This window comes from Poromitra crassiceps (genome assembly GCF_964638095.1).
Source record: "Poromitra crassiceps genome assembly, chromosome: 12".
NCBI classification, from domain to species: Eukaryota; Metazoa; Chordata; class Actinopteri; order Beryciformes; family Melamphaidae; genus Poromitra; species Poromitra crassiceps.
The window spans coordinates 36,786,055-36,803,129 of NC_139632.1; the positions used below are offsets into that span (position 1 = coordinate 36,786,055).

At 45.1% G+C, this 17,075-nt stretch overlaps 1 protein-coding gene across 1 annotated transcript in view; it reads left to right on the top strand.

Annotated features, from left to right (window-relative positions):
• The window catches only part of szt2 (SZT2 subunit of KICSTOR complex), a gene marked incomplete at its 5' end in the record, with an annotated part of 122,785 nt that overhangs the window by 65,508 nt on the left and 40,202 nt on the right, over window positions 1-17,075 (top strand). Inside the window, 8 exons of the mRNA XM_083647712.1 lie at window positions 2,737-2,928; window positions 3,400-3,599; window positions 4,472-4,638; window positions 5,376-5,473; window positions 5,650-5,782; window positions 10,530-10,660; window positions 12,848-12,895; window positions 15,338-15,459. Of these exons, the coding sequence (XP_083503838.1) occupies window positions 2,737-2,928; window positions 3,400-3,599; window positions 4,472-4,638; window positions 5,376-5,473; window positions 5,650-5,782; window positions 10,530-10,660; window positions 12,848-12,895; window positions 15,338-15,459 (1,091 nt within the window). The remainder of the gene's footprint in view (window positions 1-2,736; window positions 2,929-3,399; window positions 3,600-4,471; window positions 4,639-5,375; window positions 5,474-5,649; window positions 5,783-10,529; window positions 10,661-12,847; window positions 12,896-15,337; window positions 15,460-17,075) is intronic.

Sequence of the window (17,075 nt, forward strand, 5' to 3'; positions counted from 1 at the left end):
TTCAGCGTCTGGAAATTTATTCAGAGATAAATGGCTTTTTGTGAAACAGTCACTTTAACCATTCATTTTTGGCATCAGTAAGACCGTCAGACATTCTAAACAATAGTTTTGAACAGTAATTTCCTCCATAACAACAGGAAACACCCCTCTCATTCAAACTCCTCCCTCCGTGTGTCTTCTCCTCCTTCCTCCTGGCTTCAGCGGGCGTGTCAGAAGCGCGTTGTGCTGCCTGCCTGTCTGTCTGCGTGCCTGCCTGCCTGCTTGCCTGTCGGGCAAGACGAGTCTGAAATGGATATGGATTACTGTAAAATCGCGTCGCCATTTCCTTGAATGGCTTGCTTCCGCGGTGTGTGTGTGTGTGTGTGTGTGTGTGTGTGTGTGTGTGTGTGTGTGTGTGTGTGTGTGTGTGTGTGTGTGTGTGTTCGCGCGTTGCTGCGCGGCTCTGGGGGGAAGGGATCTCTGTCCGTTCTGTGTGTGTGTGTCCGGGCGAGGCGGCTGCTTTTGTGGCTTTTGGGTCCCGTGGCTGTGACTTCTCTCGGTCTCTGTCGCCACTTAGTGGTCGGTAAAATAGATTACACACATGCTCTTGCTGCAAATACTTATCTCGAAGATGTAAAAGGGGTTGATTGATGTCCCACTGTCAAAAAAAAAAAATCTTTATGTAAGACGAGTTAGTCCGTCCTTGGCACTTAAGCGCTGGATTATGTAAGACGAATTAGTCCGTCTCTGGCACTTAATGTGTTAATACGTCAAAAAAATGATTTTTTTTTTTTTGACCGTGGGATGTGCATCTAACCCTTTTACATCTCTTATATAATTATTGGAGCCACCGAACATTTACAACCCATTCCACCGACCCACTAAGTGGCGACAGTGCTCTCCTGACTAGAGGAAGGCAAGCAAAAAGCAGCCATTCTCATGAAAATGGATGGGGGAAAACGCTTTCGTTTTCGCGCTGATTGCTGGCGATGCGGGATTGCAAATTTGCATAATAGATTACAGGTGGAACACACTTGAAACACGCAGCATAAATATGACCAGAATCGCAAAAGCTTCATCAAAGCTCTCAACCAAAACTCCAAGAAGCGAGCGAGTCCATCCAGACTTCCTCAAACAGCGGCCGCGCAGACAGGCAGCAGCAGCAGCAAAGCAGTGAGACTGGTGACAAGCTTGTGACGGCCGCTGCAGCCAAGAAGAACGCCCACGGAGGGAGGAGTTGGAAGCAGAGGGGGGTTTCCTGCTGTTATGGAGGAAATTACTGTTCAAAACTATTGTTTAGATGTCTGACGTCTTACTGATGCCAAAAATGAATGGTTAAAGTGACTGTTCTATCGAATTTCACAAAAAGCCGTTTATCTCTGAATAATTTTTCTGACGCTGAAACCATGCTGTATTCAACTGCTAATGCTTACATAACTACTAACTCTACAAACTAACTCTTTTAGACAGAGAAAGCACACATTCTATTAGTTCTTTTGAGATATTGTGTGTTCACAAAATCTTAGCAGAAAAGAATCCTCGGGTCTTGAAAGATGAGCCAGAATCCTCAAAAAACCCCTCTGGCAGAAGCTAACTACAGTAAAAAAAAAAACGTCTGGCAGTGAATGTGTTAATAGGAACTAGTAAATCTTGCTAATGAAGACTACTCCATAATGTTGAAAGGTTTCCATTCCTTTTGTAAATATACAGTCTGCATTTGTGGATTTAATGCTGCATCACAGTGCCATGAATCAGAGTTCACTTGGTTTTGGGGGCTCATTAATATAATAGTGTTTTTAAAGTTTTCTTCATACATTCTGTTGTAACACTTTAAATTGGCAAATATATTGCCTCCAGTTGTTGGAAAAGTGAATTGGTTCTGGGCCTTCAAATAGAGCCATCCTCCTCAAGTGGTGCTCTATCCTAGCATGTAGTATAGGGTTAATTGGAGTCTTACCTGCCTTACATACTTGAAAACACATGTTAGTACAGTAACCCCACATATTACAGCTCTCCATGTGGAATTTAACTTAACATTCTCCTCCTGTTTGCCGGTTTTAGAAATCCAATCAAATTCCTGGTGTAAATGACATCACGTACTGTACAGTACGTCCAGATTCATATGAGTGCTCTGATTGGGTGACAGCGTGTATAGTTAATGAGGTAGCCGGGACAGAAGGCAAGAATAGAGAAATGCAGAGTTTGCCTCGGGTATTTCTAGTTTCTCTCCTCTCTCCTTATGATGAACACGACTTTTCATCAGACCACTAAAGTTAAGTGGAGGAGGGAGCTGGTCTGTGCAGAATCTGTAATTGAGCCACAAAGCGGTCAATCTTTGTTCTGACCCTCACCTCACAAGCTTCGGGTAGTGACCGACAGACTTCGCGGAGAGAAGTAGCCAAGAGAACTTTCCTCTGCAGGCTGGCTGACCTCCCTCTGTGTGGGGGTTTGAGGAGTTCAGCTGCTGCTCCTCCACATTGAGAAGAGCCAGTTGAGGGGCTCGGGGCTCCTGGTAAGCAAGCCTCCGGATGTGCGACTCGGCAGAGACCTGGAGGTCAAGACACACTCGGCAGAGACCTGGAGGTAGACCCAAGACACACTTGGCAGAGACCTGGAGGTCAAGACACACTCGGAGATGACCTAGGAGGAGGTTGCTGTGGAAAAGGATCTGGGTTGCTAGGCTGGATGGATGGATAGCTGTTGTTACTTTAGCTAGTAGTCGCTAGTATTTAATCAGGTCTGGTCTCCTCCTAACAGAGCCACAGCTTCGGGTCCGGTTTGATATCTGGGAACAAGGCAACATCAGCCCGTTGCAGCTCAGCGATAAGCTGCAGGGGGCGCTGCGCCATGCACTCTGTGATGTGGTTATGGAGCTGAGAGTCCTGCCCAATCCCCTTTGTCTGGCGGGGCTCTGCCCAGCATCGAAAGCTCAGAAAGAGGAGGCTAAAGGTGAGGCCATCGCTCATTTCTCATTTGCGCATTTCTTTATTTCTACTCTTCACTAGTGACTAGTCCATTGCCACAGTACTGTGGTCTTCAAGGGCCAAATTCAGGTATTTTCTAGAAATCATCTCTATTTTGATGGATTTGCTGCTATACAGTGATGTAGCAGGGTATGTCTCGCTCTATTGCTGATTTCAAGACAACACATACAGTACACCACCATTTTATAATAAATCACATTATTTTAACAGCATTTCTTTTAGGCAGGTCAAATGTTATTACTGTAACTACAGTATGTTCGCTGACATTTCTGTATTCTGTATGGAAGTGATGAAGCCAGCTGATCAGCTAAGGAGCCAGAGAGCTGAGATTACTGTCAAATAAACGTGTCCGTCTGTTTTATTTTTGTTTTTTACTTTAACGTGCGGATTTGACTCATTCAGCTGTTGTCTGTGCTCATTTCTCTCCTGTCTCCAGCACTGTTAATTCCTTTGGCTGAGGTGAAGGACGTGAAGGATAGCCCCAGGCCGCGCAGTGGCTCCCGGGTCTTTAAAAGCAGCCCCTCTCCCATCACCTTAATCCAAGCTCCAGGGAGCACCCCCACGACAGGGCCCAGCACCCCAGAGTCGACCACACCTACCGGCAGGAGCACCCGCCGCAGCTTCTGGGAAATACTGGTCAGTTCCCCCAGAGGAAACCCCCCTGTGTGTCTGTGCTCGACACAGAGGGAACCCCTCTGTGTGTCTGTGCTCGACACACAGAGGGAACCCCCCTGTGTGTCTGTGCTCGACACCAGAGGGAACCCCTCTGTGTGTCTGTGCTCGACACACAGAGGGAACCCCCTGTGTGTCTGTGCTCGACACCAGAGGGAACCCCCTGTGTGTCTGTGCTCGACACACAGAGGGAACCCCCTGTGTGTCTGTGCTCGACACCAGAGGGAACCCCCCTGTATGTCTGTGCTCGACACCAGAGGGAACCCCCTCTGTGTGTCTGTGCTCGACACCAGAGGGAACCCCCCTGTGTGTCTGTGCTCGACACCAGAGGGAACCCCCCTGTGTGTCTGTGCTCGACACCAGAGGGAACCCCCCTGTGTGTCTGTGCTCACTGGTCAGTTCCCCCAGAGGGAACCCCCTGTGTGTCTGTGCTCACTGGTCAGTTCCCCCAGAGGGAACCCCTCTGTGTGTCTGTGCTCGACACCAGAGGGAACCCCCCTGTGTGTCTGTGCTCGACACCAGTGCTTCCCAAATGGTGTGACGCCGCACACTGGTGTGCCGTGGGATTTTGTGACAAATGAAGCTGCCTAACTAAAAGGAGACTCAGACAGCTATAGCTTTATTATGAAACAAAATTGTGTCACTATTCTAACTGATTAAACCACGAAAATTACATGCAAAAGGGTCCAAAACACTTACGAAAAATAATTTTCAATCTATGAAGATTTATATTTATATGAAGGTGTCACATTATTACAGTACGTACTGCTTTTAGACAGAGCCCATGGTGGTTATTTGTGGGTGTTTGGTGTAAACACTCTGTTATTTCCTCGCAGAGTAAGCCAGATTCGTCAGAACTGGGGAGCCCGAAGACGACTGACGACATCGTGCAGGAGAAGGGAGAGGAGGGTCGAGCGGTGCGACGGAGGCACAAGACGGAGAATGTGAAGCAGCAGTGGAGCCAGGAGAAAGCTGTGGCTGTGGAGCTGGAGCAGGCCCAGAGGTGTGCTACTCACGCTGGATATCTTCCAACATCTAGGCTTGGGCGATAACCAGAATTTGATATTGCGATGTAGTCCCGCCCAAATATCGCGAGGGTCGGCGTCAGGGCAGACTGTGCAAAAATCTAAAAATTGACTGCCTCCACCTAACCCCCGATATAACTGCACTTTCATGTACCGTACAGGCTGACGCAATAAAAAATGTAATTAACCAAAGATAAGTGAAAAATATCGGCAGCAAATATAGCGATATTCGATATTATTGAAAATCTGTCCAAGCCTAATTCAAATACGTCTGAATTTATTTTCTTCAATCAACACAGTACCAAAATTAGACACATTATAGGCTACAGATGAATTCATATGACAGACTTTCATCAAGCTCGTATCCAAATTGGGTCTCCCATCGTATTAGATTCTTTGGCAGCCCAAGTGTTTGATCACCCAAATGAACATTTTGATTGTCCACACCCCAGATGAAATCTTGTGGATTTGGCAGTTGTCTTACCTTGTTTCTCCTGTTAGCAGCGGTGCGAAATTCAAATACTGTAGGTGTTCAGTTTTTCTTCCAATACAGAGTATGAGCAGCGGAGTTTAAAAGCCTGCCACCTCAGCACCTGGCCCAGTAATGGCTATTGCCTCGTTGCTATTGATCAATAACCCTATCAGATATGTTATGGTCTTGGTTATTGCCGCTTTGATGCTTAGTTGGTGCTTTGTTGTATTTGCGGCTGTCTAGGAGGCAGGTGTCCCAGTTGGAGGAGGGCGATATGGGCACACTGCACCCTGTCTACCAGGACACCTGCCAGCCTTGGATCAAATTCATGGCTAAACTTGGTGAGTTTTCTCCTCTGCGTTCTCCTCATCTGTGCCACAGTGGGGTAGGGAGGGGGGAAATCTAATAGAAATGATTGCATCTTCTCCTGGTGAGAGGTTCTCCATTCGCCGAGCTGAAGTATCTCTCCTTCTCTCCATCTGCCTTTCCTCCTTATGACCGGGCTGCCGGTGAACAGGGTGCCCGTCCATTCAGCAGTGCACGGCCGAGATTGCGTCACAGTTCCTGCTACCGTCCATCTTGACGGAGATTGTCAATTTGGTCAGTTCTCTGGCGAGCGACACGGCGGTGAAGGTGTTCGAAAAGACCAGGTGAGTCGTTTCTGCTCGGCGTGAAAAATGGCCGCTTTGATCACCACTTCTCAAAATTGTAATGATGACATATTTTATGTTCCAGACAACTTCATCTTGTTGTTACATGTTTTTCGTTCCGAGTTTAGACGCTGATGTAATCTGTCTGTCTGCTATGTTTTGTCAGTGCCCAGTAGCTTCATGCTGCTTTGTGTGATACCTGTGTTTTGTCTCTCGCCATGAGAGTTTAAACAGCAACTGTATTTGATTGTTATTTTCATTTTTTTAACCTCATGCCCAGGGACCACAGTTGAAAAACCAGCCAGCTGACTAACAGTGGCATTACAGTTTTGCGACAAAGCATGGAGGTCCTTTGCAGAATTGGCCGTCTGTGTGCAAGACTAAATAAATAAGTTCCGGGCAAGAAAAAAAATAGATGTTTGAAAATTAAGGGATTGTTGTTGTATTCTTGCAGGTCCATTCAGTAATGTTGTAAGTAAAAGTACTAACCAGATACTATGGTAAGCTCGCTAAGGAGCTGAGAGATACTATGGTTAGCTCGCTAAGGAGCTGAGATATACTATGGTTAGCTAGCTAAGGAGCTGAGAGATTAGGGCTGTGAATCTTCACTGGCCTCACGATTCGATTCGATTACGATTCAGAGGGCTACGATTCGATTCGATAACGATTATCGATGCATCTCGATGCATCTTAAATCGATGCATCACGTTTTTCCCCGAATACATGATTTTTTTTCTCACTTTCTTTTTTCTCACTGTGTGGCTACTTTTAAAATAAAAGTGCATTTAGAATTGAATTGTATTATGATCCATAATTAAAATAAACAAGTGCATGTACTTCCATTATATTTTATTTGATTATATAAAAAAATAATAATAATAATAATAATAATAATCGATTTTTGATATTTGTGAATCGATGCAGAATCGTGCAGGTCCGCATCGCGATGCATCTTATAATCGATTATTTTTGACACCCCTATGAGAGATACTATGGTTAGCTAGCTAAGGAGCTGACAGATACTATGGTTAGCTAGCTAAGGAGCCGAGAGATACTATGGTTAGCTAGCTAAGGAGCTGAGAGATACTATGGTTAGCTAGCTAAGGAGCTGACAGATACTATGGTTAGCTCGCTAAGGAGCTGAGAGATACTATGGTTAGCTAGCTAAGGAGCTGACAGATACTATGGTTAGCTAGCTAGCTAAGGAGCTGAGAGATACTATGGTTAGCTAGCTAAGGAGCTGACAGATACTATGGTTAGCTAGCTAAGGAGCTGACAGATACTATGGTTAGCTAGCTAAGGAGCTGAGAGATACTATGGTTAGCTAGCTAAGGAGCTGACAGATACTATGGTTAGCTCGCTAAGGAGCTGAGGGATACTATGGTTAGCTAGCTAAGGAGCTGAGAGATACTATAGTTAGCTAGCTAAGGAGCTGAGAGTTACTATGGTTAGCTAGCTAAGGAGCTGAGAGATACTATGGTTAGCTAGCTAAGGAGCTGAGAGACACTATGGTTAGCTCGCTGAGGGGCTGACAGATACTATGGTTAGCTAGCTAAGGAGCTGACAGATACTATGGTTAGCTAGCTAAGGAGCTGAGAGATACTATGGTTAGCTAGCTAAGGAGCTGAGAGATACTATGGTTAGCTAGCTAAGGAGCTGAGAGATACTATGGTTAGCTCGCTAAGGAGCTGAGAGATACTATGGTTAGCTAGCTAAGGAGCTGAGAGATACTATGGTTAGCTCGCTAAGGAGCTGAGAGATACTATGATTAGCTAGCTAAGGAGCTGAGAGATATTATGGTTAGCTAGCTAAGGAGCTGAGAGGTACTATGGTTAGCTAGCTAAGGAGCTGAGAGATACTATGGTTAGCTAGCTAAGGAGCTGAGAGATACTATGGTTAGCTCGCTAAGGAGCTGACATTATCCAAACACAAAATCAAGTGGAAGTCCCGGGCGGAAGATCCGCATGGTACAGGAAGCCTAACAAAAAAGGTCCGGTTGTCGCAGTCTATTTCCGTGCCGAAATAGACTCTGGTTTCCCAGATTGTATGATGCATAACCAGATACTTACTATGGTTAGGTAGCCATGGAGCTGACATTAGCCAAACACAACAGATACTATGGTTAGCTAGTTAAGGAGCTGTGTGGTGTCATCAGTACACCGCATACGCGCATGCGCCTCATGGCAAACAAGGAAGTAACTTTATATATACTTTATACTCTTGTTAGTTCAGTTACTCTTTGTTTAGTTCTCAAATGAGGTTTCACGTAACTATGGATTATTATTTTATCGCGTGGTGAGTACACGAGTCACCCCATGTACAGTACATGTGAGTGTTTGTGTTGCTGTTGCAATGTGTATTTTGGCAACTGAACGGCTGTACTGGTCACTAGCATTCTAGCGGTAGCTAAGTAGCAACGATGGCTGTACTGCACTGTGTAGGGCACGCAGATTGAAAATAAAACCATGTACATTCTAGTTTTGATATAGACAATCTATATATTATTATTATATATAAAAGGGAGCATGTGGGCAAAGTTTGTTCTCTGGTCTCTGTTTCCATTTTTGTCCCAGAAGCATTGGGGCATCACTGATGATGTCATCAGTGATGTCATCAGTGATGTCATAAGACTGATGGATGTAAACTTAAAGGGATAGTGCGGATTATTGGACATAACGTTGTATGAACTCCAGCTGTTGAGTGTCTGGGGAGCTGACTTGCTGATCCATGATTCCCGTGGGCGGAGCTCTAGCTTGATCTGAGTGGAGAAAAACTAGTCCCGACGGACATTCTAGGGTCACGGATTTATCAAGTTTTACTCCTAAAGAAAGCATGCATGTGTTATGACATCTCATTTCAACAATAAAACCGCAGTCTTGCTGTTGATCAGACCGCGCTATTTATTGGCACTACTTTCTGGCTCCGCACTGCATCCGCGGTGGTCACTACAACGCTGTGTACAGGTGTTTCAGACACAGCGCGCTCTGTAAACAGGCTACTAAAACATACTAAACATGTCTGACTATGAAAGCAATGAATATATGCCGTTTACACCAGATTTGAGGGGATGTCTTTATGAACCTGAATACACAGATGAGTAACTAGACCTCGACCTAGAATGGGCCGAGAGAGAGGAGAGAAGATGAAGAGAAGAGAAGAGAAAATACGCAGATCAACAGAGTTGGAGAGCTACCGGGAGTATATAGGCTGTGTATTTTTTTTATTTTTTTTAACTGACAACATTGTTAGATTTAGGTAGCCTACTGTAGTCTCTCTTACCATGGTCACAGCAGTGCTCTTCAGTAGGCTACATGGCTTTTCCTCTGCCCTGGACGTGGAGGTAGACTAAGTAATCATTTTCAGTGAAATAAGCACCGTATACACGACGTTTTTTAATCATCGCTTGCTTTGTGTCGAAGCTCAACACTATTGCAACAAGCCAGAGTTGTCTATGGGCATGATCCATGACAGGGAAATGATGGAATAGGCTACAGTTTTTGATTGATTGATTGATTTTGAAGGTTTTGATTGCTACAGCCTGGAAAATCACAAGTGCGTACCATTTTGTCAACTTGCCTCGCTGTTTACAGACATACAGAGCGTGCTGTGTCTGAAACACCGAGCTAAATAAATACATAGCCCAAGTTAGTGACTGCCGCGGTTGCACAAAGCCAGCGAGGATAAAACAATTGAGTGTGCGGTGCTCATTTCACCTATAAAATGATTATTTACCTCCACGTCAAGAGCAGAGGAAAACACATGTACTGAAGAGCACTGCTGTGCCTGTGCCAAATCCCATGGTACGAGAGACTATAGTACCTAAATCTAACAATGTTGTCAGTTAAAAAATAAAATAAAAATACATAGCCTAATATAGGCTACTCGGCAGCAGTAGCTCTCCAACTCTGTTGATCTGCGTCTTCTTGCTCCACCTCTCTCTCTCTCTCTCTGCCCATTCTAGGTCGATCTGACGAAGTTACTCATCTGTGTATTCAGGTTCATAAAGACATCCTCTCAAATCCGGCGTAAACGGCATATCTTCATTGTTTTCATAGTCAGACATGTTTAGTATGTTTTAGTAGCCTGTTTACAGAGCGCGCTGTGTCTGAAACACCTGTACACAGCGTTACAGTGACCGCCGCGGATGCAGTGCGGAGCCAGAAAGTAGTGCCAATAAATAGCGCGGTCTGATCAACAGCAAGACTGCGGTTTTATTGTTGAAATGAGATGTCATAACACATGCATGCTTTCTTTAGGAGTAAAACTTGATAACCCCGTGACCCTAGAGTGTCCGTCGGGACTCGTTTTTCTCCACTCAGATCAAGCTAGAGCTCCGCCCACGGGAATCATGGATCAGCAAGTCAGCTCCCCAGACACTCTACAACTGGTATGAAGTTCATACAATGTTATGTCCAATAATCCGCACTAGGGCATGCACAACTTAAGGGCAATAACATTGTGTGAGCAACACACACACACACACACACACACCCGCGCCAATAGAGCAGGCGAGGCCACACACCGGCCGAGCTGTGGGCGAGGCCTCGCAGCGGCCGTGCTGCGTATGCGAGCTGTGTCCCTTTACCAGTTTATTGTGCACTGTGTCATTAAAAATAAACTCAATAATCTCAATCTTCTAAGCGTCAACCTCAAATTGGTGTCCTGATTAGTCCAGAACAATATATTTTGTGTCACACAGCACTATGACAATAATGGTTCTCTTGTGTTTTTATGCAATCTTTCCTAGTTGTCCCCAAACGGGAAACATCTTTGTGCCATTGCCTGTTGTCCAGCACCTCAGCCAACCTCCGCACACCCCAAGGAGCTTCATTCTCATTGGACGAAACTTCCACCAATGGCATTGTAGCACAGAGCAAGGTACCTGTTAAAAGCCCTTTGTCTCCATCTCCGAACCACCAGCGAAGATGTCTGAATGCTCATCCCCTACAACATGCTGCCACTAAACAGTGTGCAAAAAATTCACAACGCACGATTCTCAATCCATAATGCAATATGGACATCTGTAGTCAAGTATGGTGCATTCTTTTCCTGGCACCTTCAACGCCAGCTTTCAGGCCCACTCCTGTCGGCCATCTCTCTATTTGCTTTGCCCATGATCCCTCCCCATCTGCTTCTTCAGATTTAATAGCCCGTTTGCTCGGGCTAGTCTTCTCTCCAGGAGGTCAAATCATTTGTAAGGTTCAAGTTCATAATAACGTTAGTTGTTTATCACTTGAAAGTCAGCCTTTAGGATTTCACTACTTTTCGTTGTTTTTTAGCCGAATTCTGCGGTCAGTCAGGCTGTGCCAGTAGCTGGAACATGAGAAGCACAGATTACTTATTGCTCTTTTAAACTAGCTTCAGGGGGTTAAACAAAAATCCATTTTCTTCCTTATTTTTCTCTTAACCCTTCCACCACCACCCGAGGTCATACTTTGTTTTTACTTTCACTTTTTTTAATTTCACAGCAATTCTTTTTACGCATTATGTTCTGAGGTACATTTTGACCTGATGCAGTACATGTAGATACATAACTTACACAGTCTCTCTTAATATATACATATATAGCCAAATACATATACACATATTACATCATCCATCCAACATGTACATAGCACAATGGTATCGTAGGCACCAACATAACTCCCAGTCAAAAGAATCCAAGAGCATTGCTCATAACCAGCCCTCCCCAACTCCCCAACTATCCCAAATCCCAAATCAATTTAGCATCTAAATGTATCTAAATTTAAGTGATGGGAGTGATTCCTGCATCGGCAAGTTGGAGCGTTGGTGGAGGTTTGCACTCACAGAGCCATCTAGTTCAGTGGTTCTCAACATGAGGTCCGGGGACCACAAAGGACCTTTGAGGGGGTTCCAGAGGGTCCCCAACAAATTGAACAAATTAAACTCCAGCATTATTTAATTTACAAGAAGTTAACACCATTAGAGAATGTAGATAGTCATGGAATTCTGGGCTGAAATATACAGTATACTATCTGACAATAAAAAATATTCCCAAATTTGGGTGCAAGAGACAAAATCAGATCATAGTGGCCCTAATGTGGACTAAATTAGGCATCCTTGATATGAAAAAGGTTGAGAATCACTGTTCTAGTTGATATTCAAGTGGAAGAATGAGGAAAAAAGAATGTAGCTGTGTGACTACAGGTCCCCAGAGGGGCAAATATTGGTCACTGACTGTCGAAAAACTACAGCAGCATATGACATGAATTGAAGGAGGTCCCTCCTCCTTGCTAATTAGCTCTCACTATTGTCAAGCATGACTGTTCTGTGTCAACATGCTCTCTTTGCTAATGCGCTTTGATCCTTGCTTTCTCTGTCCGGCCTACCAACTGTCGAATATACTTTCTCTGTCCGTGCTACCAACTGTCTAACATACTTTCTCTGTCCGTGCTACCAACTGTCGAATATACTTTCTCTGTCCGTGCTACCAACTGTCTAACATACTTTCTCTGTCCGTGCTACCAACTGTTGAACATACTTTCTCTGTCCGTGCTACCAACTGTCGAACATACTTTCTCTGTCCCTGCTACCAACTGTCGAACATACTTTCTCTGTCCGTGCTCCCAACTGTTGAACATACTTTCTCTGTCCGCGCTACCAACTGTCGAACATACTTTCTCTGTCCCTGCTACCAACTGTCGAACATACTTTCTCTGTCCCTGCTACCAACTGTCTAACATACTTTCTCGGTCCCTGCTACCAACTGTCGAACATACTTTCTCTGTCCCTGCTACCAACTGTCTAACATACTTTCTCGGTCCCTGCTACCAACTGTCGAACATACTTTCTCTGTCCGTGCTACCAACTGTCTAACATACTTTCTCTGTCCGTGCTACCAACTGTCGAACATACTTTCTCTGTCCGTGCTACCAACTGTCAAACATACTTTCTCTGTCCGTGCTACCAACTGTCTAACATACTTTCTCTGTCCGTGCTCCCAACTGTCTAACCTACTGTACTTGTGTTCTGGCTCAGCTCAGTTTGTGTGTCTCACTGTCGGTGCCTGCCTTGCTGTTTGTACCCATCTCTGTTTGCCCACAGAAGACAGTTCAGATGAGGAAAACACCCCTGTGCTAAATAGGTTCACACGTAAGTTTTCCTTCCAGCCTAAACACATTGATGCTGGTGGTGGGATGTTGTCTTTTGCTTCATCTGTAGAACATGCTTTCTTTCTTTCTTTCTCTCTCGCTCTCTCTATTAAAAGTATCTGCAACTCAGAAACCATAAGTCCTACAGCAACCATATTTGGCAGGTGTGCTCCCATGGTGCACCGCTACTCAGGCAAGGCAGCCTATACACATTGCCCAGACGGTGGCGCTATAACAGTCAAGCAACTTTACTTGTTAATTTTTTGGGCAATAACTTCTTAACCATGTGTCGTATACTGAATATTCTTGCGTTCCTCTATTCTTTGGAATGTGCCGAGTCCAACCCATATATCACCTTCAGTGTCCACCGTAATGCATTGTCCTCCATTTTGAATGATTTAAGAAACACGCCAGTCTTGTCCTTTCCAAAGTCATTCGTCATCGAGGACAAATCATAGAAAGTTTGCTCATGGTGAACAACTCCAGCAATGTGTTTGCAATGAAAAAATAAGTTGTCAGAAGTCGCAGGCCGTGTTCAATCTTCACAATATGTCCGTTTATGTGTGTGTCTTTCTACCTTCTGTAATGTTTTGTCATAGTGCTCGGACCCCACAATCGCCACTATATTATTTCATATATTATTTTATCTATTTTCATTTGATTCCCCGTCTCCTCATCAAAACAAGTAATACAATATAGATCCATTCAGTAGAACGGTAACAGAAGAAGTAAATAAATGAGCAAGAAATGACTCGAGCTTAAAAGTGGACAAGATCAAAGATATGACATAAAAGCAAATCCATAAAAAGTGTTTGAAGAAGTGAGTGGAAAGATAATGATTTTAATAGCCCAAGAGGTGGGACATTCAGCAGTCTAAATATGAACAATAGTTAATTTCTGAACCTTTTCCTTACTGTAGCTGCAGCAGTTCTGCATGACAGCCTCATCATGATCATGCCAGGCATTAGCTAGACTCTATTTTTGTTCCTATCAATGGATGACATTTCTCTGTCCAGCTCAGCCACACCATTTTCTTCTGCCTAGCCTTGCCTGGCAAACATCTCAAACAATCCTGAGCAACTATATGCCCCACTGAGCAATTCCCCATTTTATGTATAAAAGGAAAGACATTTTATCATTGTAATGTCATCATCCTCAAAATCACCACAGGCTGCTGTCCATTTAATCTTAAGGTTATGGTAACGAGCAGATGAAAGGATGTGGTGACAGTCACTAATGGCCCAATCCCACCGCAGCTAGTAGCGCGGTCCCGCTCCGCTCGACTCGACTTTTGGTCTCATCCCACCGGTATAAACCGGCCCAGCTCGGTTAGATTTGGGGCTGAGCTGGGCTACTTTTAGTACCTGCCTCGTCGGGGTTCTATTCTGTCAACCCGGGTCCATACCGTGACGTGAAAACATTGTAGGCGACTGATTGGTCAGGCAGAATCGTGTTTACTCTCTATATCCTACTGACTGTCAATGCAGCGCTGCATACCAGTTTACCTTCTTTTCTCTTCTATTATGCTTTTCTATCAGTCTTTTGTTTTGCTGCCTTCGCCTCTGGTGAAATAAAATCGGCGCGGTGGTTTCAATTGTCCAAAAGTCCGCTGCTCTGAAGCGCTTGTGTAGTTAGTGCTGCGTCGGCTCCGCTAGGCCGCAGGCGCCTGGTGAAGCCGCGGTTTTGCCTGGTGAGAGGCCGCGGGGGTAGAGGCTTCACTCTAGCGCAACCCCCGTCCCTCGCGCCCGTCCCTCGTGCAGCGCTTGTGAGTTTTGACTAACAACAAAGTGATATCCATTCTCCTGGTCGATTGTCACTTTTGCCCATGTAACACCCGCCCAACATGCTGTGATGCTATGAGCTGGCTGCTCAGGCCAGGATCAAGGACTGTGATCATGCCAGCACTGCTCTCTCTCTCTCTCTCTCTCTCACACACACACACACACACACACACACACACACACACACACACACACACACACACACACACACACACTGTAGGTAATTTAGAGGCACCAGTATTTCATAAACAGTTTAAAAGTTCTGTGTATGGATTTAATTGTAACGTTATGTTATAGCCTATTTCAGAACATGGGTGGAGGGCAGATATGCGGTCGCTGTGACGACCAGGTGTGGGCGGGGGCAGATGAAGGGCGGTCGAAGCAGAACGTCCATCGGGTTGAAGCAAGTAGAGCCGAGTGGTGACGGGCTGTGCAGGGCTGTAAAATGTGGTGGAATTGAGCCATAAGGTCCCTGTGTTAACGGGATAGCCATGGCAAGCTGCTTTGCTTTGGCTCAGGTTTCCCCCTCCTGCCTCACTGAGTTCCCCCCTCCTCTGTCCAGCTCATAAGGACTGTCTCACTGAGTCCCCCCCCCCCCCCTCTTCTGTCCAGCTCATAAGGACTGTCTCACTGAGTCCCCCCCCCCCCCCTCTTCTGTCCAGCTCATAAGGGCTTCCAGCGCTTCGAGGCCCTGGAACAGAGTGACTGGTTCAGTCCGGGACAGGCCGGGGCAGGACTGGCTCCACGCCAGAGGTTCCTCCTCATCACCATCGTGGACAAAAAGGTGAGTTGGGATGTAGAAGCCTCAGACTGGAGAGAAGGTTTCTCAGGCCATGAGGAAAAACAAGTTGTCCTCTTCTCCATTAAAGCTAGAATGCGTAACTTTTACATGTAAATGAACGTCTGTTACATTCAAGTCATTGGCAAACGAGTTCTCACAATGCTGACGAAGCCTATCAGCCTTAAACCTAATGTATTCCACATTAGACCACAATCTGTTGTTGTCCGAGGACATTCCCGCGCTGCGCACCCGAGACTTCCGCTTAAGGTGCGTTCACACCGACTTATTAAAGTTTTTCGCTGGCATTGAGTTTACATACAAAGTCAATGCAAACGAGCGATTGAGCGTATGTTCGCCCGGGAGAAAAATCACTGGGCGTCCGAGTGATAGAGACAGATCGATAGGGTGAAAATTCGCTTGTCGTCCGAGATGAAATATCCCAACTCGAGCGAAATTTCGCTGGCAACAGTCGCTTGCCGCTCAACGCTTATTGGCTGCTGTGTGAGTCAAGGATCACACTGGCTTGGAACAAACCGCTGGTTTATAAGTGTTATTAGTGTGGCAACAAACCGCATTGACAGGCTGACAGCTGACATGAAGTGAAGACCGTACTACCGGTATAGATACACAAGCTCGCGTTAGGAGCACGCTGATAGGCTTAGCTTGTAAACGACTACGGTGGCTCGTAGTGGACAAACATGACATTGCGTTTTCATCGTCTAACCGCGTTAGCCCCCAGATGTCCGTCATTTCTTGTGCCTGTTGACGAGCGATTTAAACACAGCGACAGAGTGATTCCAAAGGGTTGAATCGAGCGACAGGGAGAAAAATAAATATCTCGGTGTGCACACAGCTTTAGCCTGAATTTGCAGGTAGGCCTCTGCTAACTTGAATGAGGGTAAATAATTTGGTCGTGCGGATCTTCTGATTTAGTCCTTCCAAATGCTATCGGACTGAATGCATCAAATTCTGAAGTGAAACAAGTCATTTTGCATTTCTATTACAGACCTGATGAAGTAGGCTACAGCATAGCCTCGACAAATGCTGCATTCACTTGCTGCTCAGATTGTCCCATTTCCCGAGGTGGGGAGTCATTCTTCCTCGGTGTGTTCATGAGCTTTTAAATTGTAATGTTGAAACAACATGGACGCTACCAAGAATGTGTCTTGTATTTTATTGCTCAGAGCTTTTAAACAACACGTTGAAGCTATTTCCAGTTTTCGTGTGACAACAAAAAGCGGTCGGGGGACTTATTTTTCTGACACCACATGAATGCAGCACACGTTCCTTCACTGCCAGAGGCGTCAGAAGGGGGAGACAAAGGTTCTGCACTACAAAAGTTACACACTCCGGCTTTAAAGCCCTGGACAGCACTCTGGAAGAGAATTTGGATATATTTATTATGTGTTGTTTAATTCATGATGTAAATGACACTTTCTATGACAACCATATTTATAGTGCATTATAAAGGTGCTCATAAAGAATTATGGGGCACTCCTGAGTCACGCTGCCATGCTCCTAACAAGCTATAATGCTGACTTATGCATTATTTCAGCACTTTATATTTTGGATATAACTTAAAAGGTAACAAGTTATGTGTTAGTTTTTTGATTGATGTA